A 22,491-nucleotide genomic window follows, 5' to 3' on the forward strand; every position below is an offset into this window, starting at 1 on the left:
ACTCGGTCTCTGTTGAAATAGCCTATTGTTGAAATGTTTAATGTTCACAATTCGTAACCAGTTGTTGTAGCCAGTCAGTTGCCGATACGACAGTCGAATGATGTGCTCACGGACACTTTCAGCAGAGCAGCAAAGAGAGTTGGCAAGAAATCTTACATATTTTCTGTCGACATACAAACACATCTCCGATTCCTTCATAATTGTACGTAGCAAGCAACGCATTCTATTTACATGTTTTTAAAAAAGTTAATTAAGCTGCTATTTGGAGGCAAAGGTCCTCTCCCACTCCACCTCCACGACTTTGTACAGTTCCATGGTGGCTTTGGCGTCCTCCACGGACGAGTGCCCCTTCTTCCCAGTCTGAGAACACAAGGGGAATTCTTTGTTACTACAAAATAACATAATCGACACAATAACAGTTTTAGTAGCTTACTACTTTTGCCGAGACCTGCTGTTATTTGATTATAAGATGATCACGTGATATACTGCTATCAGGTCTTGAGTCCTCCGCTCCAGGTTGAAGTTTCCCCTACAGATCTAGGATCAACTTCCCCTCCCTCAATCCTGACCTAAACCATTATTAGGAAAAATGTAAAACTGACCAAAGGTCAGCGTCTAGAGGCAACTTCACCCTACAAGCTTGATCCCTGGCTCAAAGTTTCCCATGAAGCTTGATCCCTGGCTCAAAAGGGCCCCTGGATAGATTTCTCTAGCTACTCATCAATTAATGTGTTCTTGATCATGTTTTCTACTGCCATAGGAATTATTCAGTGAGGATCTATGGGCTACATTGCCTATGTAACGGATGTGAAACGGCTAGCCTAGTTAGAGGTGCGCGCTAAATAGAGTTTCAATCGGTGACGTCACTTGCTCTGAGACCTTGAAGTAGTGGTTCCCCTTGATCTGCAAGGTCCGCGGCTTTTGTGGAGCGATGGGTAACGATACTTCGTGGGTGACTGTTGTTGATGTGTGCAGAGGGTCCCTGGTTCGCGCCCAGGTATGGGCGAGGGGACGGTCTAAAGTTATACTGTTACACCTACCAGATGGCAATAGTTCCTCTGTGACCTGTCACCCCCACAAATAGCTAACAGATTGAATGTGACTTTTTTTTTCATCTACTGAACATCTACCATTCCAGTGTTTAATTGCTATATTGTATTTACTTTGCCACCATGGCCTATTTATTGCCTTACCTCCCTTATCTCACCTCATTTGCACACATTGTATATAGACTTGTTTTTCTACTGTATTATTGACTGTATGTTTGTTTACTCCATGTGTAACTAACTCTGTGTTGTTGTATGTGTCGAACTGCTTTGCTTTATCTTGGCCAGGTCGCAGTTGTAAATGAGAACTTGTTCTCAACTAGCCTACCTGGTTAAATAAAGGTGAAATAAAATAAATATAAAAAAGGTATTCAGTCATACCAGTGTATTCGTTCAATTTGAATTGGATTCTATATCATAAAACAGTTAAATAACTTATACAATTTACTTTTTTTTTTAAATTTCAGCTACTATTGCCTCTTTCACTATTGGCTTTCCGGGCCACTGTGCATGCCCTGACGCTCCCCATGACACCCAAGGGCAAGCAGGGACATGAAGTGGGCATGCTGAAGCCAGAGGAGTTCTTGGAGAACAAGAGTCAGAGCTCACTGCTGGGAAACATGTGAAACCCAAAAAGCAGCATGAGATCTGGAGTCTGGGCAAGGTAAAGGTGTGCATACTACTTTACATATATGGAGTGCATACTACTTTACATATATGGATGTGCATACTACTTTACATATATGGATGTGCATAATACTTTTTTATATATACTGCTGATTCAAATAAGCATTTCAGTTGTGGATACAGATCTGTTCATCTCTCTACACAGTTGGTGAAGCAGATTTGTGACCTGACAGACTGCAATAGTGTGGTGGATGTGGGCTCTGGACAGGTAACCTAATATTCAGTCTTGTTATCAGACCTAGGAGTCACACAATATTACTTTTTGTAATCTGCCTAACAATGAGATTTGTCACGATGTTGTATATCCCAACTAGTCTCCCTAGGGCCATTTGACTTGTTTCTTGTCGTTTGGGCTCGGTCTGTCTGGGACTGGAATTGAGGCTGATCCCACTCTAGTTTCCATGGCATCCAAATATGATGGACAGCTTCTGTGGATGCTGGAGAAGGAGCGGCAGAGGAAGGTAATGCACCAGAACGCTCAGTAGTAAAGTGCAAGAAAGGCCCAGTTGACTAGGAGTTTTTTGGAAGAAAGAGTGAAGCAATTTGGTAAATATTGCTAATATGCAATATGATGAAGCATTAAATATTTATACTGCTCATACTCTTTCAGAATGGACCTCCCCTCTCTAGATCTGGCCCCTCACCCTACCATGTGGCTGGCTGGGTCAACCCCAAAGCATCAAGCAGTTAGGAAATGGTAACTGTGTCTGTGAGGATCAGACCACTCTGGCTGGACTCAGTAAGAAGAGACAGCGGGGGTCCATGTCAGAAGCTGATCAGCAACATGGGCATGGAGACCAGACTGTGTTGACTGCAGAATCAGAATTCCTGGGTTGTTGAGACAATGGCCAGGCTGCATCCCCACTCAAGAATAATGACAATGCATGTACAAACTCTTTTCCTAGTGTAAAACATGAACCCCGGTCTAGCTCCCTCTCGTTTCCAAAACGTCTCTGCAAGACTAAAGCCGGACAAGGCCCATATGTCCACCTACTCTGCCATGAGTGTTCATCCACTGAAGTTGTTGTCTGCCCTGTGGAAGAGGGGCAGGGATGTCCAGATTTCATCCTAACATGCCTCCATGCCTGCGGGGACCTCAGCGCCACCCTACTTCTCCACTTTGCCAGCTCCCCTCACGTTCATGGCATCACCTCAGTGGCGTGCTGCTGATCACCACCAGCTAGAACCCAAACCCCCCTGGCCTCATAGCCCGTCCCCTTTCCCCTTTGCCCACCAATGAGACATATCACTCAGAGTTTGGCTACCCAATGAGCTCCTCGGTGCAGGGGTTGCCAGGACACCAGCTGTCCTATAAAGCGCAGGAGTGGGCGTGTCACGCCATAGAGGACTACGTGCACAGGCTGCGGGTGGAGAGTGGGTTGCTAAGGATGCACTGTTATCGGGCAACCCTGAAGACAGTTATCAGTCCAGGCGATAAAGAAAGCACATCTACTACCCTTTACAGGGTGAGTGTTTACACAAGTTTGTATCCATACCTCTTCAGTCTGTATCATTAGGCAGCAGCTTTCACTGTATGTTAGGATGAAAACCTAAGAAATTCATCCTTGCATTTGTCTCAGAAAAACCTTTACTATTTGGTATTATCCTTGTGTATAATGATAATCATTTTGATGATCACATTTAGGAATTCAATATCTGCGTTCTCTCTATGTAGCCTTTAGGTCTTATATGTACCCCTGACGCCCTCTCACCATGTACCCACAGGTATGCCCGTCTGGGCCTGCCCCTGGACACCTACAGAGTGGGGGCCATGCTGAGGCAGGAGAGTCGTGTGGTGGTATACTTCAGCCTGGCTCTGCTACTGGCACCGGTGGTGTAGACTCTGGTGCTGCTGGACAGGATGCTATACCTTCAGGAGAAAGGTGAGGAAATGTACAGAGACTGTGTGTTATCAGATCTTGTATCTGGATTCCATACATCTTTTTTTTTGTGAGTGCAGTGCTAACAGTAAAGGTGTTATTTGTTATTGCTTGATTGTTGGTGTAGGTATAAAGAGTCAGCTGGTGCCACTCTTTGACCCTGCTTTCTCTCCCTGAAACCTGGTACTGAAGCAGCCAACAAGGGACAAAGATGCCGAGTGTACTCTTCCATAACCAAGGACAACTCTAAAATCGTGTGTTGTGTTCAGTTTACTCCCTTACTCATTGGTGCTCAAAGACTTTGGAGTGGAAGTTTAGAAGTGAGTATCTGTGTCTGAATATCCGTACTACATACTTAAACTGCATACTATGTACTCATTGTCGCAAACTATTTTGCACGTACCGTTTAGTAAAAAGTATGCCACGGCCACAACGCAGTAGCGGCTCCTGACTGGCTGAGTAGGTGGGGCAGTGCAGAGTACGGGTGGATTTTTCAAAATTCAAAAGACATGCATTAATTAACCAGCCCATTTCCAATTCAGTTAATTTCTCTAAACTCTGAATAGTCATGACGTTATAGTTGTCTTGATGTCCTTTGGGTGGTGAACCATTCTTGATATACATGGGAAACTGATGAGTGTGAAAAACCCAGCAGTGTTGCAGTTCTTGACACAAACCGGTATGACTGGCACCTACTACCATACTCCGTTCAAAGGCACTTTAAATCTGGTTTTGGTTTCGTTAACATATTTAGTGAAACCCAAGTGCATATATACATTAAATCAAATACCCGAGGACACACACCAAAACTTTTCAAATGTTAAAATCAACAAAAAACGTAGACATGCCGGTGCATCGCAGATTCAAAACTGTTGGACAGCAACAGAAAACTAAAGCACTGATAACTGGGAACGAGATCAGAATGACTGCTAAGACCTTCAAACCTAAAACAATCCATGTGTTCAAGTCAAAAGGCCAGATTAACATGACAATAATGCAGCCACATCCAGAGTCCCCGCTACTGACGCATTAAAACATCTAAAGATGGTTTAGTTTAAAAGCTCTGATGAACAATACTTTAATGAGAACAGAAATCCACTTTGGGTAAATAAATGTTTTCAAAAGATGTAGCCTGATGCAGCAACACGAATCATCATTTTAAAGAGAACAAAAACTACTTGGCCTACAGTACATTTGAACACCACCGCAGAAGCTTTGCTATTTGGCATCTTCCCAATTAAGTTGCCTAATTTTGGTCCTAGTTCTCCAAGTAGCCAATCACTCGCAGCCCACCTCTTCCAATGCACTGTGGAAAAATGTGCATCAAATTCTAGATGACCTGAAATCAGTAACATTTAAGCCATACCTGATTTTTGAAAAGTACATACTATAAAAATGTTTTACTATACTGAATCATGCACAATTGCATTGTTTCGTGTTTTGGTTCATTTTGATAGCACATCCCCATATCTGGTTGTCAAAGCTGAAATAAGTATGACATCTGCGCATTTAAAGTATACTGGATTTTCAAAATGTCCTACTATTTAGAACATAAGTATGGGTATTTGGACATGGCCAGAGCCTAATGACTAATATTTCAGATTGGAAAGTGGAGGGCATGCAACCATACATGTAATGCAACTGCTTTTCCAATATTGTCTGGACAAAATAGCTTGAGATAATGTACCCCTTTTCTGGCAAATTGTGTAAATGAATGAAGACTAGTATTTAGATTTCACCTGATGAATCCTTAGTTAATTTTCCAAAGCCTGTTTCTAGTAGTCTCACTAGTTTAAGGCTGCTTGAAATATTAGTTTAAGGTGGCAAATTTCTCACAGCAGTCATACATGAAACCCTGACATGTTGCTCAGTGCACGCTCATATTTTAAGTTACAGGAAGTGTTAAACGCAAATGGCTGAAGCATCCAGACTCCAGTATTAAGTTGTCAGAGACTGCAGTGTTCTGTTGCCGCAAACAGGCTCTAAAGCAATCTTTTACATGGATTTAAATCAAGCTTTGCATTTAATTAAGATTGGGGAAACTGAGGATGCAGCCAGTCTGTGTGGGAACTTGTTTTTTTCCCCCTTCCTCTGTAGCTTTGCAGTGCACACCTGAGGGAAGTCACTTTGAAAGTTAATTTAGAACCATGTTTGGCTAAAAGGGTTGTGCATTTCAGTACAAAGCCTTCCCTAAAATGTTGGGTGCGGTTTGCCATGTTTAAGCATAGGTGGCAGACCAGGGGCCATATGAAGAATCTCAGTACAAGTGCTTTTTTATGATCAAGTCCTTAACGTCCACAGATCAAAAAAGCAAAACTGATCCTAAATCAGCACTCCTACTCCGAGATGATAGATTCATACAGCCCAGAGTTCATGTAAAAGACATGTACCAATAACACGCATTCAAGTCAAATGAGCTGAGTAACATTTAGAAAGATAGCAATGATCACCTTCATTGATCAGAGCAGAATGTTAACTACTAGTGCAATAGTACACTGAAACTGCCTAGTCCATTGCAGGATTCTTTCCAGAAGCAATCATTTTACAACAGTGAAAAGAGCCTCTGTTAAAAATGACCATTATGTGACAAGAATATTCAAACATTTGCCTTTGTCAAAAGAGAGTCATTTCAATCAAATGAAAGCATAAGTTTGTTTTATTAACAAGGAATAATGAGTAGAAAGTTGAGGTCACAGACTGTTTCCCCCCAACTCATTCATTCATTCATTAATTCAGGCCCTCTACAAAGAACTCGTTACAGGCCACCGTCAGCGCAACAACCAAGACGACAAACTCCTGAAAGTCCACTTCGCCATCTTTGTTTTCATCCAGATCACTCATGATCTTCTCTACTACCATAGGGTCCTTGCATGCCTGAGAGAGAGGAGTAGAAACAGTTAATGCATTGAAAGGTAGGCCAAGACCAGAAGCAGCCACATGAATCTTGGAACAGTTGTAGATAAGAATTGGAATAAGCAATGCGCAGGAAATTGCACAAAGCCAATCAGACGGAAAAATTCATCTCATGCCATTGTTTTACCATCAAATCATTTCAGATCTATGAAATGTCTAGGTGATGTGTCATTTCTAGGCAAGGCCATTGTATTATTTAAATGATTCTAATACAATATGTTGTGAAGGTGATGGTCCCACAACTGTTCAATAAATCAAGACTTCTCCAATTCTTGCATGTATGACTTGCTTTGGGGCAGTTTTACATTTTGTTTATGTCTACTTAAAATGTAATTGAACAGAATGTCATATTGAAACCACATATCTCTCCCCTGGACAGCATTAGGAATTAAACTCACCGCCAGGAATTCACTCAGTTCACCCTGCAATAGATTCTTCAGCTCAACTTTGCTCAGCTTGTACTTGTCCCCTTCTTTTGAGGAGTATGAGTGGAACACTTGAATTAGCCCCTCCATTGCACTCTCGAGTTTGGAACCCATTTTACACTGCTGTGAATACCTAAAAGAAATGTGAGGGACAGGTCAATCCATGACAGTGTATAAGCTGTATGGACAATTAGATTTTACAGTAGAAGTCAATTTGCATGAAGTGAACTCCTTACTGGCTCCGGTTTATTTTTACATGAAACATTTGTCAGTGTGTAGAATATTGTAAACTGTATGCAACAGCCACTGGGGCCAGTTTTTTTTAGCATTTAATCCAGTTCAAAATGATCATGTGGGTTAAATTCTATCCCCCTTTCAAATGTAGTCTTTGAAAATCAGTCAATTCTCAATTATGATCTAGACAGGCATCCGATAACTAGCAACCCATGAATTAAGATCTTTAATAAGACAGCAACTCCAGCAGCAACTAGGATTGAAAAATATTGATCCAAAGGAGAATGAGACATTGCTAGTGGTTGTCCTGGTGAGCCTACAGAGGAAACAGTCATACCTTGCTGTTCTCAGGGGGTCCATGATAAACATTTGAAAAGGATTGGTTGTCTCAGTAAGGTTATAGATGGTTTCACAAGCTATAAAATTGTCATCCCCAGAGACACAAATGTAGCCCATTCTTACGTGATGTGTGCAGCTATCCTAGTAATTCAAGCTCTGAAGGGGGTAGGCCTAATGTTTGATGCATCTAAAGCACACAACACCCCTGAATCAAGCATTATTTGCTAAGTTTAGATTGTGTGGTTTTGTTCCTTACAAATGTGATCAGCTCTGTGAAAACACCCTCAATAAAAAAACATTCTGTTGAGGCAATTGGACTGAAAGTACAGAGTGAACAAAACATAAGGAACACCTGCTCTTTCAATGACACTGACCAGGTGACCACCATTATCCCTTATTGATGTCACTTGTTAAATCCACTTCAGTGTAGTTGAAGGGGTAGAAACAAGTTCAAATATGGATTTTAAGTCTTAAGAATGTGCCATTGAGGGTGAAAGGGCACAACAAAAGACTTCTGTTCAAATTAACAGGTGCCAGGCGCACCAGTTGGAGTATGTCAAGAAATGCGACGCTGGCAATAGTTTCCCCGTTTGTATTAAGAATGGTTCACCACCCAAAAGGACATCCAGACAACTTTACAGAACTGTGGGAAGTGTCAGCATCAACATGGGAAGTGTCAGCATCAACATGGGAAGTGTCAGCATCAACATGGGCCAGCATCCCTGCGGAACACTTTTTACCTTGTAGAGTTCATCGACCACGAATTGAGGCTATTCTTAGGACAAAAGGGGAAGGCCTACCTAATATTTTGTACACTGTAGTTGTTATTCCAGTCAGTATAGGCCCAAAGCACATTTGCTGAAACATTGTAGGCCTAGTTTAAGCCAATTATAAAACAGATGGCAAATTGTACAATTACCAAAAGAGAACCACTATAAAATAGAAACCCAATGCTACAGTCCCCCAAAAAAGGACATTTGATTTCACTCACCTGACTGTTCCTAGGCAGTCATTGAATATAAGAATTTGTTCTTTAACGGACTTGCCTAGTTAAATAAAGGTATAACAAATAAAAATAGGCTGCATGGCCAAACATGAACATATGCTCAACAAGAACTAGGCATACAGGTTGTTTTTTTCATATATATATATATATATATATATATATTACCACAAACAGGTCCGCTACTCACCTCAAAGCTGATCACAAACGAAGCAGAAGTGGCGTCGACTGTCATCTTACCTGTTTTATGCATCTCACCTGAGACAAAATTCAAATCAGGCGCCTCCCACCGGTGAAACCTGCAACATCACGGATGCAAATGACACAGGTTTGCCTAATTAATTGAACCATGTAAGGTTACATTTCGCGGTGCAACTACTAATTATAAGTATTATACAGAATGTATTAGCCTATCGCATAAACAAGACAGTATTAGTATACAGTCGTATAGGCTGTATTTAACAACGACGTCTTGAAATGATGGGATCTATTGGTTTAAAGCAACTAAAAAGACCGACTTCCATTCCGAGTTTAGTTGCAACGGAAACCGTTTACGGTTTAAGAACCACACTGATGCACTCCGAGGAAACGGTAACGGGACCTACCTGAATTTGTCCAATATAAACTCTTGCAAAACGTTTACCGTTTGGCGTAGGCTAAATGGTTTCTGTTGCAAAACGTTTTGAAACAAAATTGGCGTAATGAATGAATATACCGCATGTAACATTTATTCTAGTGCATTACATGAGCCATTGGACGTACCCTTTAGCCTTCTGAGGGAAATGCCGTGACAATTCCCAAATGCTCTGTCTAAACGCAAATAGGCCTATACCTCGCACGAAGAGATACTGTTTTGGAAATATTTGGAATAACTTTCACATCAGTGAGATGGTATTTATGAAAAAACAAAAGGCTAAATGACTACACACCTTTTTAGGATTAGAGGTCCATGCAGGGCTGCCATATTTCCATGTTATAGCGCTTATTTAGGCCTACGGAAGACAGGCGACCGTGAGAAGTGTGCAGGGGGGCATGAGACAAAGGAATATGCAGTATCGGTGAAAACCGTTGTGTGTTAACTGTGGGGGTACCCATGGTGCTGAGGATCAGAAGTTTCCAGTGAGAGAAAGGCAGGTTGAAGTTGCTTGGATCAGAGTAGTACAGAAAGTTTGGTTTGCCGAGACAGTGAAGAGAGTAGAAGAGGAAGATGGGTACAGGGCTAGAGATCCTAAGATGATCCCTGTGAGCAGGCTGTGGCCAATAGAGAGTGAGGCATAGCCATGGTTATCAACTGTACCTCAGGAATGGAACGTAAATCACACAAAATAGATGTTGTGGTGGCAGCTGCAGACAGGTACTTGGGTGTATGAGATTTTACTGCAGTTGAGTTACAATGAGTGTTGAATGATAGTGTCTCGTCCTCCCAGGATGTCAGCCTGGTGTAGGATTCAGATGGAGCCAAGTAGTGAAAAAGTTGTGAGGTTTTTAATAGATGTAAGGTTAGTTGGTCCCGTTTCCCTGTCCCCTTCCCTTTTTGTGTCAAAGTGTAATGAATTCACACTCCAGAACAGTAGGTGGAAACACAGGGCTCGATAAGAGAAATAGATGAATAGGGAGTCCGTGACCGTCCTCACACTCCAATACAGTAGGTGGCGGTGTGTGCACGTTTCAGTTTGTTGCGGTCCTCCAATACAAATTTGAAGAAGACGACTGACTGAAATTTGAAGAAGCCGACCTGTTATAATTAGTAGTTTTGTTTAACCTTTATTTAACTAATTAGCTATCGAAGCGTCTCCTAACAATTGTGTGTAATAGTGTTGTAACTGAAAAATACTGCTGCCTGCAACTGTGTTAAAACCGGTTAAAACATTGTATATTAAGTGTTTATTTAGCATTTGTGAAATTATTTTGATGTGAAAGTGGAAGGCTTTATGTTTCCAAAACCATATTGCAAGGTATAATTATTAACGTTTCTGAAAGTTAAAACAGAGCGTCGGGAGTAGTTCACATGGAGCCAGCTGTCTTCCATACACATCTGCTGAGAACCCAAGACAGTGACCAGCTGTAAGTAGAGAGGAAGAGGTGAAGCAAGAGGTTTTACTCCGCCCAAAATCTATCCACGAAAAATAAGCCCATGAATTTCTGCACAAATCGTCAGAAACCATCTCAGGGAAGCTCATCCGCGTGCTCGTCATCCTCACCAGGGTATTGACCTGACTGCAGTTTGGAGTCGTAACCAACTTCAGTGTGCAAATACTCACCTTTGATGGCCACCAGCACGCTGGAGAAGTGTGTTCTTCATGGAAGAATCCCGGTTTCAACTGTACCGAGCAGGTGGCGTGTATGGCGTTGTGTGGGCGAGTGGTTTGTTGTGAACAGTGCCCCATGGTGGTGGTTGGGTTATGGTATGAGCCGGCATACACTTTGGACAACAAACGCAATTGCAGTTTATCAATGGCAATTTGAATGCACAGAGATATCGTGACGAGATCCTGAGGCCCATTGTCGTGCCATTTATCCGCCGCCATCACCTCATGTTTCAGCATGATAATGCACGGCCCCATGTCGCAATGATATGTGTACACAATTTCTGGCAGTACATGACAGTACATTAGCCATGGGATATGACAGTACATTAGCCATGGGATATGACAGTACATTAGCCATGGGATATGACAGTACATTACATTACATTTAAGTCATTTAGCAGACGATACACCTTATGACATCCAGTGGAACAGCCACTTACAATAGTGCATCTAAATCTTTTTAGGGGGGTGAGAAGGATTACTTACCCTATCCTAGGTATTCCTTGAAGATTTAGTTTGTTCCACCATTGGGGGCCAGAGCAGCGAACAGTTTTGACTGGGCTGAGCGGGAACTGTACTTCCTCAGTGGTAGGGAGGCGAGCAGGCCAGAGGTGGATGAACGCAGTGCCCTTGTTTGGGTGTAGGGCCTGATCAGAGCCACTGAGGTGCCGTTCCCCTCACACCGTAGGCAAGCACCATGGTCTTTAGCGGATGCGATCAACTGGAAGCCAGTGGAGAGAGCGGAGGAGCGGGGTGACGTGAGAGAACTTGGGAAGGTTGAACACCACGGGCTGCGGCGTTCTGGATGAGTTGTAGGGGTTTAATGGCACAGGCAGGAGCCCAGCCAACAGCGAGTTGCAGTAATCAAGACGGGAGATGACAAGTGCCTGGATTAGGACCTGCAGTACATGACAGTACATTAGCCATGGGATATGACAGTACATTAGCCATGGGCAGTCCAGGAAGAGGGATCCGTCTTGCTGACAGGTGGTGATACATTAGCCATGCAGGATATGACAGCATACATTAGCCATGTGGATATGACAGTGGTGAGAGCGCGTGGTGACACATTAGACATGGGCTGCGCCGGAGATGCCCAACTCGGAGAGGGTGGAGAGGAGGATCTGATATGACAGTACATTAGACATGTGATATGACAGTACATTAGCCATGGGATATGACAGCAGCAGGTCAGATATGTATAGGCCTACTACAGTATTTTCCATACATTCACTCTCTCTCTCACCATTGTCCCTTGCTGGGCACCCAAAAGGGTTTGCCAGCATTTATCACCTCAAATGTCATCACATGGAAATAATCTCCCTCTGTATGCTTATGCGCTCATAACAGACTCCAACTACCAAATTCAAATTCTACCGGTGGTGTAGATTCTGGTGCTGCTGGACAGGATGCTATACCTTCAGGAGAAAGGTGAGGAAATGTACAGAGACTGTGTGTTATCAGATCTTGTATTTTTTTGTGAGTGCAGTGCTAACAGTAAAGGTGTTATTTGTTGATTGTTGGTGTAGGTATAAAGAGTCAGCTGGTGCCACTCTTTGACCCTGCTTTCTCTCCCTGAAACCTGGTACTGAAGCAGCCGACAAGGGACAAAGAGGCCGAGTGTACTCTTCCATAACCAAGAAGGACATCTCTAAAATCGTGTGTTGTGTTCAGAGTTTACTCCCTTACTCATTGGTGCTCAAAAACTTTGGAGTGGAAGTTTAGAAGTGAGTATCTGTGTCCAAAAATCCGTACTACATACTTAAACTGCATACTATGTACTCATTGTCGCAAACTATTTTGCACGTACCGTTTAGTAAAAAGTATGCCACGGCCACAACGCAGTAGCGGCTCCTGACTGGCTGAGTAGGTGGGGCGGTGCAGAGTACGGGTGGATTTTTCAAAATTCAAAAGACATGCATTAATTAACCAGCCCATTTCCAATTCAGTTAATTTCTCTAAACTCTGAATAGTCATGACATTATAGTTGTCTTGATGTCCTTTGGGTGGTGAACCATTCTTGATATACATGGGAAACTGATGAGTGTGAAAAACTCAGCAGTGTTGCAGTTCTTGACACAAACCGGTATGACTGGCACCTACTACCATACTCGGTTCAAAGGCACTTTAAATCTGGTTTTGGTTTCGTTAACATATTTAGTGAAACCCAAGTGCATTTTTACATTAAATCAAATACCCGAGGACACACACCATTTTTCAAATGTTAAAATCAACAAAAAACGTAGACATGCCGGTGCATCGCAGATTCAAAACTGTTGGACAGCAACAGAAAACTAAAGCACTGATAACTGGGAACGAGATCAGAATGACTGCTAAGACCTTCAAACCTAAAACAATCCATGTGTTCAAGTCAAAAGGCCAGATTAACATGACAATAACGCAGCCACATCCAGAGTCCCCGCTACTGACGCATTAAAACATCTAAAGATGGTTTAGTTTAAAAGCTCTGATGAACAATACTTTAATGAGAACAGAAATCCACTTTGGGTAAATAAATGTTTTCAAAAGATGTAGCCTGATGCAGCAACACGCATCATCATTTTAAAGAGAACAAAAACTACTTGGCCTACAGTACATTTGAACACCACCGCAGAAGCTTTGCTATTTGGCATCTTCCCAATTAAGTTGCCTAATTTTGGTCCTAGTTCTCCAAGTAGCCAATCACTCGCAGCCCACCTCTTCCAGTGCACTGTGGAAAAATGTGCATCAAATTCTAGATGACCTGAAATCAGTAACATTTAAGCCATACCTGATTTTTGAAAAGTACATACTATAAAAATGTTTTACTATACTGAATCATGCACAATTGCATTGTTTCGTGTTTTGGTTCATTTTGATAGCACATCCCCATATCTGGTTGTCAAAGCTGAAATAAGTATGACATCTGCGCATTTAAAGTATAGTGGATTTTCAAAATGGCCTACTATTTAGAACATAAGTATGGGTATTTGGACATGGCCAGAGCCTAATGACTAATATTTCACAGATTGTGGAAAGAAGTGGAGGGCATGCAACCATACATGTAATGCAATTGCTTTTCCATATTGTCTGGACAAAATAGCTTGAGAGAATGTACCCCTTTTCTGTCAAATTGTGTAAATGAATGAAGACTAGTATTTAGATTTCACCTGATGAATCCTTAGTTAATTTTCCAAAGCCTGTTTCTAGTAGTCTCACTAGTTTAAGGCTGCTTGAAATATTAGTTTAAGGTGGCATTTCTCACAGCAGCAGTCATACATGGATTTAAATCAAGCTTTGCATTTCATTAAGATTTGCTGCATCCTAAGTTTCCCCAGTCTGCTGTGTGTGAACTTGTTTTTTTCCCCCTTCCTCTGTAGCTTTGCAGTGCACACCTGAGGGGAAGACACTTTGGAAGTTAGTTTAGAACCATGTTTGGCTAAAAGTGTTGTGCATTTCAGTACAAAGCCTTCCCTAAAATGTTGGGTGTGGTTTGCCATGTTTAAGCATAGGTGGCAGACCAGGGGCCATATGAAGAATCTCAGTACAAGTGCTTTTTTATGATCAAGTCCCTAACGTCCATGTAATCTTATTCACAGATCAAAAAAGCAAAACTGATCCTAAATCAGCACTCCTACTCCGAGACGATTGATTCATACAGCCCAGAGTTCATGTAAAAGACATGTACCAGTAACACACATTCAAGTCAAATGAGCTGAGTAACATTTAGAAAGATAGCAATGATCACCTTCATTGATCTGAGCAGAATATTAACTACGAGTGCAATAGTACACTGAAACTGCCCAGTCCATTGCAGGATTATTTCCAGAAGCAATCATTTTACAACAGTGAAAAGAGCCTTTGTCAGAAATTACCATTATGTGACAAGAATATTGAAACATTTGCCTTTTTGTCAAAAAGATAGTCATTTCAATCAAATGAAAGCATACGTTTGTTTTATTAACAAGGAATAATGAGTAGAAAGTTGAGGTCACAGACTGTTTCCCCCCAACTCATTAATTCATTCATTCAGGCCCTCTACAAAGAACTCGTTACAGGCCACCGTCAGCGCAACAACCAAGACGACAAACTCCTGAAAGTCCACTTTGCCATCTTTGTTTTCATCCAGATCACTCATGATCTTCTCTACTACCATAGGGTCCTTGCATGCCTGAGAGAGAGAGGAGTAGAAACAGTTAATGCATTGAAAGGTAGGCCAAGACCAGAAGCAGCCACATGAATCTTGGAACAGTTGTAGATAAGAATTGGAATAAGCAATGCGCAGGAAATTTCACAAAGCCAATCAGATGGGAAGATCGAGCTCATGCCATTGTTTTACCATCAAATCATTTCAGATCTATGAAATGTCTAGGTGATGTGTCATTTCTAGGCAAGGCCATTGTATTATTTAAATGATTCTAATACAATATGTTGTGAAGGTGATGGTCCCACAACTGTTCAATAAATCAAGACTTCTCCAATTCTTGCATGTATGACTTGCTTTGGGGCAGTTTTACATTTTGTTTATGTCTACTTAAAATGTAATTGAACAGAATGTCATATTGAAACCACATATCTCTCCCCTGGACAGCATTAGGAATCAAACTCACCGCCAGGAATTCACTCAGTTCACCCTGCAATAGATTCTTCAGCTCAACTTTGCTCAGCTTGTACTTGTCCCCTTCTTTTGAGGAGTATGAGTGGAACACTTGAATTAGCCCCTCCATTGCACTCTCGAGTTTGGAACCCATTTTACACTGCTGTGAATACCTAAAAGAAATGTGAGGGACAGGTCAATCCATGACAGTGTATAAGCAATTAGATTTTACAGTAGAAGTCAATTTGCATGAAGTGAACTCCTTACTGGTTCCGGTTTATTTTTACATGAAACATTTGTCAGTGTGTAGAATATTGTAAACTGTATGCAACAGCCACTGGGGCCAGTTTTTTTTAGCATTTAATCCAGTTCAAAATGATCATGTGGGTTAAAATTCTATCCCCCTTTCAAATGTAGTCTTTGAAAACCAGTCAATTCTCAATTATGATCTAGACAGGCATCCGATAACTAGCAACCCATGAATTAAGATCTTTAATAAGACAGCAACTCCAGCAGCAACTAGGATTGAAAAATATTGATCCAAAGGAGAATGAGACATTGCTATTGGTTGTCCTGGTGAGCCTACAGAGGAAACAGTCATACCTTGCTGTTCTCAGGGGGTCCATGATAAACATTTGAAAAGGATTGGTTGTCTCAGTAAGGTTATAGATGGTTTCACAAGCTATAAAATTGTCATCCCCAGAGACACAAATGTAGCCCATTCTTTCGTGATGTGTGCCGCTATCCTAATAATTCAAGCTCTGAAGGGGGTAGGCCTAATGTTTGATGCATCTAAAGCACACAACACCCCTGAATCAAGCATTATTTGATAAGTTTAGATTGTGTGGTTTTGTTCCTTACAAATGTGATCAGCTCTGTGAAAAACACCCTCATTAAAACACCACAGGCTGTTGAGGCAATTGGACTGAAAGTACAGAGTGAACAAAACATAAGGAACACCTGCTCTTTCAATGACACTGACCAGGTGAACACCATTATCCCTTATTGATGTCACTTGTTAAATCCACTTCAGTGTAGTTGAAGGGGTAGAAACAAGTTAAAATATGGATTTTAAGTCTTGAGAATGTGTGCCATTGAGGGTGAAAGGGCACGACAAAAGACTTCTGTTCAAATTAACAGGTGCCAGTAGCACCAGTTGGAGTATGTCAAGAAATGTGACGCTGCGCAATAGTTTCCCCGTTTGTATTAAGAATGGTTCACCACCCAAAAGGACATCCAGACAACTTTACAGAACTGTGGGAAGTGTTTGCATCAACATGGGCCAGCATCCCTGCGGAACGCTTTTTACCTTGTAGAGTTATCGACCACGAATTGAGGCTATTCTTAGGACAAAAGGGGAAGGCCTACCTAATATTTTGTACACTGTAGTTGTTATTCCAGTCAGTATAGGCCCAAAGCACATTTGCTGAATCTTTTTGTAGGCCTAGTTTAAGCAAATTATAAAACCGATGGCAAATTGTGCAATTACCAAAAGAGACCCACTATAAAATAGAAATCCAATGCTAGAGTCCCCCAAAAAAGGACATTTGATTTCTCTCACCTGACTGTTCCTAGGCCATTTGAAAATAAGAATGTGTTATTTAACTGACTTGCCAAGTTAAATAAAGGTATAACAAATAAAAATAGGCTGCATGGCCAAACATGATAGATATATATATATATATATATATATATATATATATATAATACCACAAACAGGTCCGCTACTCACCTCAAAGCGGATGACAAACGAAGCAGAAGTGGCGTCGACTGTCATCTTACCTGTTTTATGCATCTCACCTGAGACAAAATTCAAATCAGGCGCCTCCCACCGGTGAAACCTGCAACATCACGGATGCAAATGACACAGGTTTGCCTAATTAATTTAACCATGTAAGGTTACATTTCGCGGTGCAACTACTAATTATAAGTATTATACAGAATGTATAAGCCTATCGCATAAACAAGACAGTATTAGTATACAGTCGTATAGGCTGTATTTAACAACGACGTCTTGAAATGATGGGATCTATTGGTTTAAAGCAACTAAAAAGACCGACTTCCATTCCGAGTTTAGTTGCAACGGAAACCGTTTACGGTTTAAGAACCACACTGATGCACTCCGAGGAAACGGTAACGGGACCTACCTGAATTTGTCCAATATAAACTCTTGCAAAACGTTTACCGTTTGGCGTAGGCTAAAATGGTTTTGCAACAAAATTGGCGTAATGAATCAATATACCGCATGTAACATTTATTCTAGTGCATTACATGAGCCATTGGACGTACCCTTTAGCCTTCTGAGGGAAATGCCGTGACAATTCCCAAATGCTCTGTCTAAACGCAAATACGCCTATACCTCGCACGAAGAGATACTGTTTTGGAAATATTTGGAATAACTTTCACATCAGTGAGATGGTATTTATGAAAAAACAAAAGGCTAAATGACTACACACCTTTTTAGGATTAGAGGTCCATGCAGGGCTGCCATATTTCCATGTTATAGCGCTTATTTAGGCCTACGGAAGACAGGCGACCGTGAGAAGTGTGCAACTGTGTTAAAACCTGTTAAAACATTGTATATTAAGTGTTTATTTAGCATTTGTGCAATTATTTAGATGTGAAAGTGGAAGGCTTTATGTTTCCAAAACCATATTGCAAGGTATAATTATTAACGTTTCTAAACGTTAAAACAGAGCGTCGGGAGTAAGTTCACATGGAGCCAGCTGTCTTCCATACACATCTGCTGAGAACCCAAGACAGTGACCAGCTGTAAGTAGAGAGGAAGAGGTGAAGCAAGAGGTTTTACTCCGCCCAAAATCTGTCCACGAAAAATAAGCCCATGAATTTCTGCACAAATCGTCAGAAACCATCTCAGGGATGCTCATCCGCGTGCTCGTCATCCTCACCAGGGTATTGACCTGACTGCAGTTTGGAGTCGTAACCAACTTCAGTGTGCAAATACTCACCTTTGATGGCCACTAGCACGCTGGAGAAGTGTGTTCTTCACGGAAGAATCCCGGTTTCAACTGTACCGAGCAGGTGGCGTGTATGGCGTTGTGTGGGCGAGTGGTTTGTTGTGAACAGTGCCCCATGGTGGTGGTTGGGTTATGGTATGAACCGGCATAAACTTTGGACAACAAACACAATTGCAGTTGATCAATGGCAATTTGAATGCACAGAGATATCGTGGCGAGATCCTGAGGCCCATTGTCGTGCCATTTATCTGCCGCCATCACCTCATGTTTCAGCATGATAATGCACGGCCCCATGTCGCAATGATATGTGTACACAATTTCTGGCAGTACATGACAGTGCATTAGCCATGGGATATGACAGTACATTAGCCATGGGATATGACAGTACATTAGCCATGGGATATGACAGTACATTAGCCATGGGATATGACAGTACATTAGCCATGGGATATGACAGTACATTAGCCATGGGATATGACAGTACATTAGCCATGGGATATGACAGTACATTAGCCATGGGATATGACAGTACATTAGCCATGGGATATGACAGTATATTAGCCATGGGATATGACAGTACATTAGCCATGGGATATGACAGTACATTAGCCATGGGATATGACGGTACATTAGCCATGGGATATGACGGTACATTAGCCATGGGATATGATGGTACATTAGCCATGGGATATGACAGTATATTAGCCATGGGATATGACAGTATATCAAATCAAATCAAATTTATTTATATAGCCCTTCGTACATCAGCTGATATCTCAAAGTGCTGTACAGAAACCCAGCCTAAAACCCCAAACAGCAAACAATGCAGGTGTAAAAGCACGGTGGCTGGAAAAACTCCCTAGAAAGGCCAAAACCTAGGAAGAAACCTAGAGAGGAACCGGGCTATGTGGGGTGGCCAGTCCTCTTCTGGCTGTGCCGGGTAGGATATAACAGAACATGACCAAGATGTTCAAATGTTTAAATGACCAGCATGGGATAATAAGGCAGACAGTTGAAACTGGAGCAGCAGCACAGTCAGGTGGACTGGGGACAGCAAGGAGCCTTCATGTCAGGATATAGGGCTCAGGTCAGTTGAAACTGGAGCAGGAGCATGGCCAGGTGGACTAGGAGTCCTCATGTCAGGTAGTCCTGGGACATGGTCCTAGGGCTCAGGTCCTCCGAGAGAGAGAAAGAAAGAGAGAAGGAGAGAATTAGCACACTTAGATTCACACAGGACACCGAATAGGACAGGAGAATATCCAGATATAACAAACTGACCCTAGCCCCCGACACATAAACTACTGCAGCATAAATACTGGAGGCTGAGACAGGAGGGTCAGGAGACATTGGCCCCATCCGAGGACACCCCGGACAGGGCCAAACAGGAAGGATATAACCCCACCCACTTTGCCAAAGCACATCCCCCACACCACTATATTACTCATGGGATATGACGGTACATTAGCCATGGGATATGACAGTACATTAGCCATGGGATATGACAGTATATTACTCATGGGACATGACAGTACATTAGCAATGGGATATGACAGTACATTAGCCATGGGATATGACAGTATATTAGCCATGGGATATGATGGTACATTAGCCATGGGATATGACGGTACATTAGCCATGGGATATGACCGTACATTAGCCATGGGATATGACAGTATATTAGCCATGGGATATGACAGTATATTACTCATGGGACATGACAGTACATTAGCCATGGGATATGACAGTATATTAGCCATGGGATATGACAGTATATTACTCATGGGACATGACAGTACATTAGCAATGGGATATGACAGTACATTAGCCATGGGATATGACAGTACATTAGCCATGGGATATGACAGTATATTAGCCATGGGATATGACAGTACATTAGCCATGGGATATGACAGTACATTAGCCATGGGATATGACAGTACATTAGCCATGGGATATGACAGTATATTAGCCATGGGATATGACAGTACATTAGCCATGGGATATGACAGTACATTAGCCATGGGATATGACAGTATATTAGCCATGGGATATGACAGTACATTAGACATGGGATATGACAGTACATTAGCCATGGGATATGACAGCAGCAGGTCAGATATGTATAGGCCTACTACAGTATGTTCCATACATTCACTCTCTCTCTCACCATTGTCCCTTGCTGGGCACCCAAAAGGGTTTGCCAGCATTTATCACCTCAAATGACATCACATGGAAATAATCTCCCTCTGTATGCTTATGCGCTCATAACAGACTCTAACTACCAAATTCAAATCAGCTGTAGCTGATGAATGAGCCATCTTTCATCACACATGCTATATTCTATGATATTCTAATTCATTCATATGCTAATGTCCACGTTGACATACAACACCTGTCCTTCTATCCCTTTTCAGGATTACATGCTCTTATGCTATGACTACGGTAGATTAGATAAACACTCAATAAAACAAACACTAATTTAAATGTATATTTGCAGAATACACAACCAAGGGATCAATTAAGTGATAATGCCTGAGAAGCCATAGTTTCTAGGATATCTTGGCAAAGGTGTTAGGCCTGATATGTGGTAACTGTCTATGGTGTCAGAATACAGACCTCTGTCATAAGTATTTGCATGTCATATACTTTGCGTATTACTTTGCAGGCTATACTTTACTTAACCTTCCAAGATTAGACAGCTCCAGGACAAATACTGTAAGTCTGGTGGAAGTCATTCATCGAGGCTTGGCCATGTCAAGGCCACAAAAGCGGGCTCTGCGGAATGCGTTTCCAAGGTGATCTCACTTAAGTAGATGTCAACTTGAGTGACCCAGAAAAAGAGCACTCACCTTTCCCTTTTGTGTGGGAAACTAAAGCCACCATCTCTCATTACCGTGCAGAGAAGCAGAACCAACTGTTAGAATCTCTTACAGCCTGTGCAATCTTCAACTTAATTGTACCTTCAATTATCTTGTACAGTTCACACCTATTATTCCAGAATACTGAAAATACAGGTAGCAATGATAATGCACATGGGATTTAAAATGAGTAGAGTGATAACATGTTTTCTTCTTATGTTCTGTGCTCAGATGGCAATTTCTGTAAATAGCCAGCACATAATACATTTTGATTTAGTCTGGGTAGCCATTTTCTCATTTAACAATTGGAAAAACACATAAGGAGACATACTAGAATAGGAACTGTGGTGGTTAATTTTTTTTACTATCAAATGAGGAAAGACAAACTTATCACACAAGTCAGAGTTATACTTATACTAAATATTTAATTACTTATTCATAAGGGAGCAGGTCAATACAACGCACACATCTAAAGTGAATCAATTGAGTGCTCTACGATAATGATGGCTGGTCGACTATTCACGACCAAATGATTCGTTGAGAGCCCCGAGACAAAAGTACAAAGGTATTTTATAGCCAAGACACACCCCTTTCAACCTACATGACGAACAACAGATATATAGAATGGGTCACAAGGTTAAACTCTGCATGAAAGAAACCTATAATACATAGCAGACAGTATCTGCTGTGTCAACAGTTTTCATTGTATAGAGAGACCAGTGTCTGTCCCTCCGACTCCAAACTGGAACCATCTCTCCCTGGTACCATATAGAACAGAAGCATTAACTCATTGCTCTGGAATGCTCTTTAGGTTTTATCACCCAAAAATACATTGTAAATCTCCTGTCAGTGTTATCTCCCAGAGGCCCATCCTCAGTAGAACACACATACAATAGTTAAGAATACTCTATTCTGTTGCATAGAACAAACACTTTATACAATAAAAGTATGTATGTTGTCTTGCTGGGCATATAACTACAGGCAGATGCTGTTTGTTATATCATGTCTGACATCTGCCAGTTTCTGTGATATAAGTCTGATCTCTTCCTCAAGAAACACACACACACACACACAAACTTAAAGTGACTTCCTGAACATGTAAAAGGGTGTCATCTATTGGTCAGTTGTATATATTGCCAGGTTTCACAAAGCAGCCCTTCACACTGATATTGTAAAACAGAATTACACTGCATTTTAACACATCCCTATTTCTAAATACCCACTCAACAGTCAAGTATAAAAC

General features: G+C 41.6%; 2 protein-coding genes and 1 pseudogene across 7 annotated transcripts; 1 reads left to right on the forward strand and 2 right to left on the reverse strand.

The window, feature by feature from the left end:
• Positions 1-60: 60 nt before the first annotated feature.
• LOC118367483 (methyltransferase-like protein 25B) lies at positions 61-15,296 on the forward strand (annotated as a pseudogene).
• LOC127915165 (protein S100-A1-like) lies at positions 6,239-17,253 on the reverse strand. Of its 3 annotated transcripts, XM_052494365.1 has the most exons (4): positions 16,016-16,053; positions 15,426-15,585; positions 14,835-14,986; positions 6,239-6,327 (listed from the first exon to the last, which is right to left on the reverse strand). In XM_052494365.1, exons 1-3 carry the CDS (start codon positions 16,045-16,047, stop codon positions 14,837-14,839), a joined length of 342 nt encoding a protein of 113 aa, XP_052350325.1. In that variant the 5' UTR covers positions 16,048-16,053; the 3' UTR covers positions 6,239-6,327; positions 14,835-14,836. The 3 variants fall into 3 exon arrangements, with proteins under 3 accessions (XP_052350325.1, XP_052350326.1, XP_052350324.1); XM_052494366.1 differs by lacking the exons at positions 6,239-6,327; positions 16,016-16,053 and adding an exon at positions 17,145-17,253 and having other exon boundaries at positions 14,755-14,986; XM_052494364.1 differs by lacking the exon at positions 6,239-6,327 and having other exon boundaries at positions 14,755-14,986.
• Positions 6,335-17,884, reverse strand: LOC118367485 (protein S100-A1-like). 4 transcript variants are annotated; one of them, XM_052494369.1, is made up of 4 exons: positions 17,869-17,884; positions 17,195-17,253; positions 6,925-7,084; positions 6,335-6,487 (listed from the first exon to the last, which is right to left on the reverse strand). In XM_052494369.1, exons 3-4 carry the CDS (start codon positions 7,063-7,065, stop codon positions 6,341-6,343), a joined length of 288 nt encoding a protein of 95 aa, XP_052350329.1. In that variant the 5' UTR covers positions 7,066-7,084; positions 17,195-17,253; positions 17,869-17,884; the 3' UTR covers positions 6,335-6,340. The 4 variants fall into 4 exon arrangements, with proteins under 4 accessions (XP_052350329.1, XP_052350328.1, XP_035606900.2 ...); XM_052494368.1 differs by lacking the exon at positions 17,869-17,884 and having other exon boundaries at positions 17,145-17,253; XM_035751007.2 differs by lacking the exons at positions 17,195-17,253; positions 17,869-17,884 and adding an exon at positions 8,718-8,826.
• Between the last annotated feature and the right edge of the window lie 4,607 nt (positions 17,885-22,491).

The sequence above is a fragment of the Oncorhynchus keta genome, chromosome 34 (genome assembly GCF_023373465.1).
Source record: "Oncorhynchus keta strain PuntledgeMale-10-30-2019 chromosome 34, Oket_V2, whole genome shotgun sequence".
Taxonomy (NCBI): Eukaryota; Metazoa; Chordata; class Actinopteri; order Salmoniformes; family Salmonidae; genus Oncorhynchus; species Oncorhynchus keta.

Excerpts from the sequence above, each read along its gene's own strand:
- LOC127915165 (XM_052494365.1), bottom strand. The coding sequence starts at position 16,047 with ATGTTTATCATGGACCCCCTGAGAACAGCAAG. Across the intron at positions 15,586-16,015 it reads GACCCCCTGAGAACAGCAAG|GTATTCACAGCAGTGTAAAA; the intron begins GTATGACTGTTT and ends CATTTCTTTTAG. Across the intron at positions 14,987-15,425 it reads AACTGAGTGAATTCCTGGCG|GCATGCAAGGACCCTATGGT; the intron begins GTGAGTTTGATT and ends TCTCTCTCTCAG.
- LOC118367485 (XM_052494369.1), bottom strand. The coding sequence starts at position 7,065 with ATGGGTTCCAAACTCGAGAGTGCAATGGAGGGGCTAATTCAAGTGTTC. Across the intron at positions 6,488-6,924 it reads AACTGAGTGAATTCCTGGCG|GCATGCAAGGACCCTATGGT; the intron begins GTGAGTTTAATT and ends CCTCTCTCTCAG.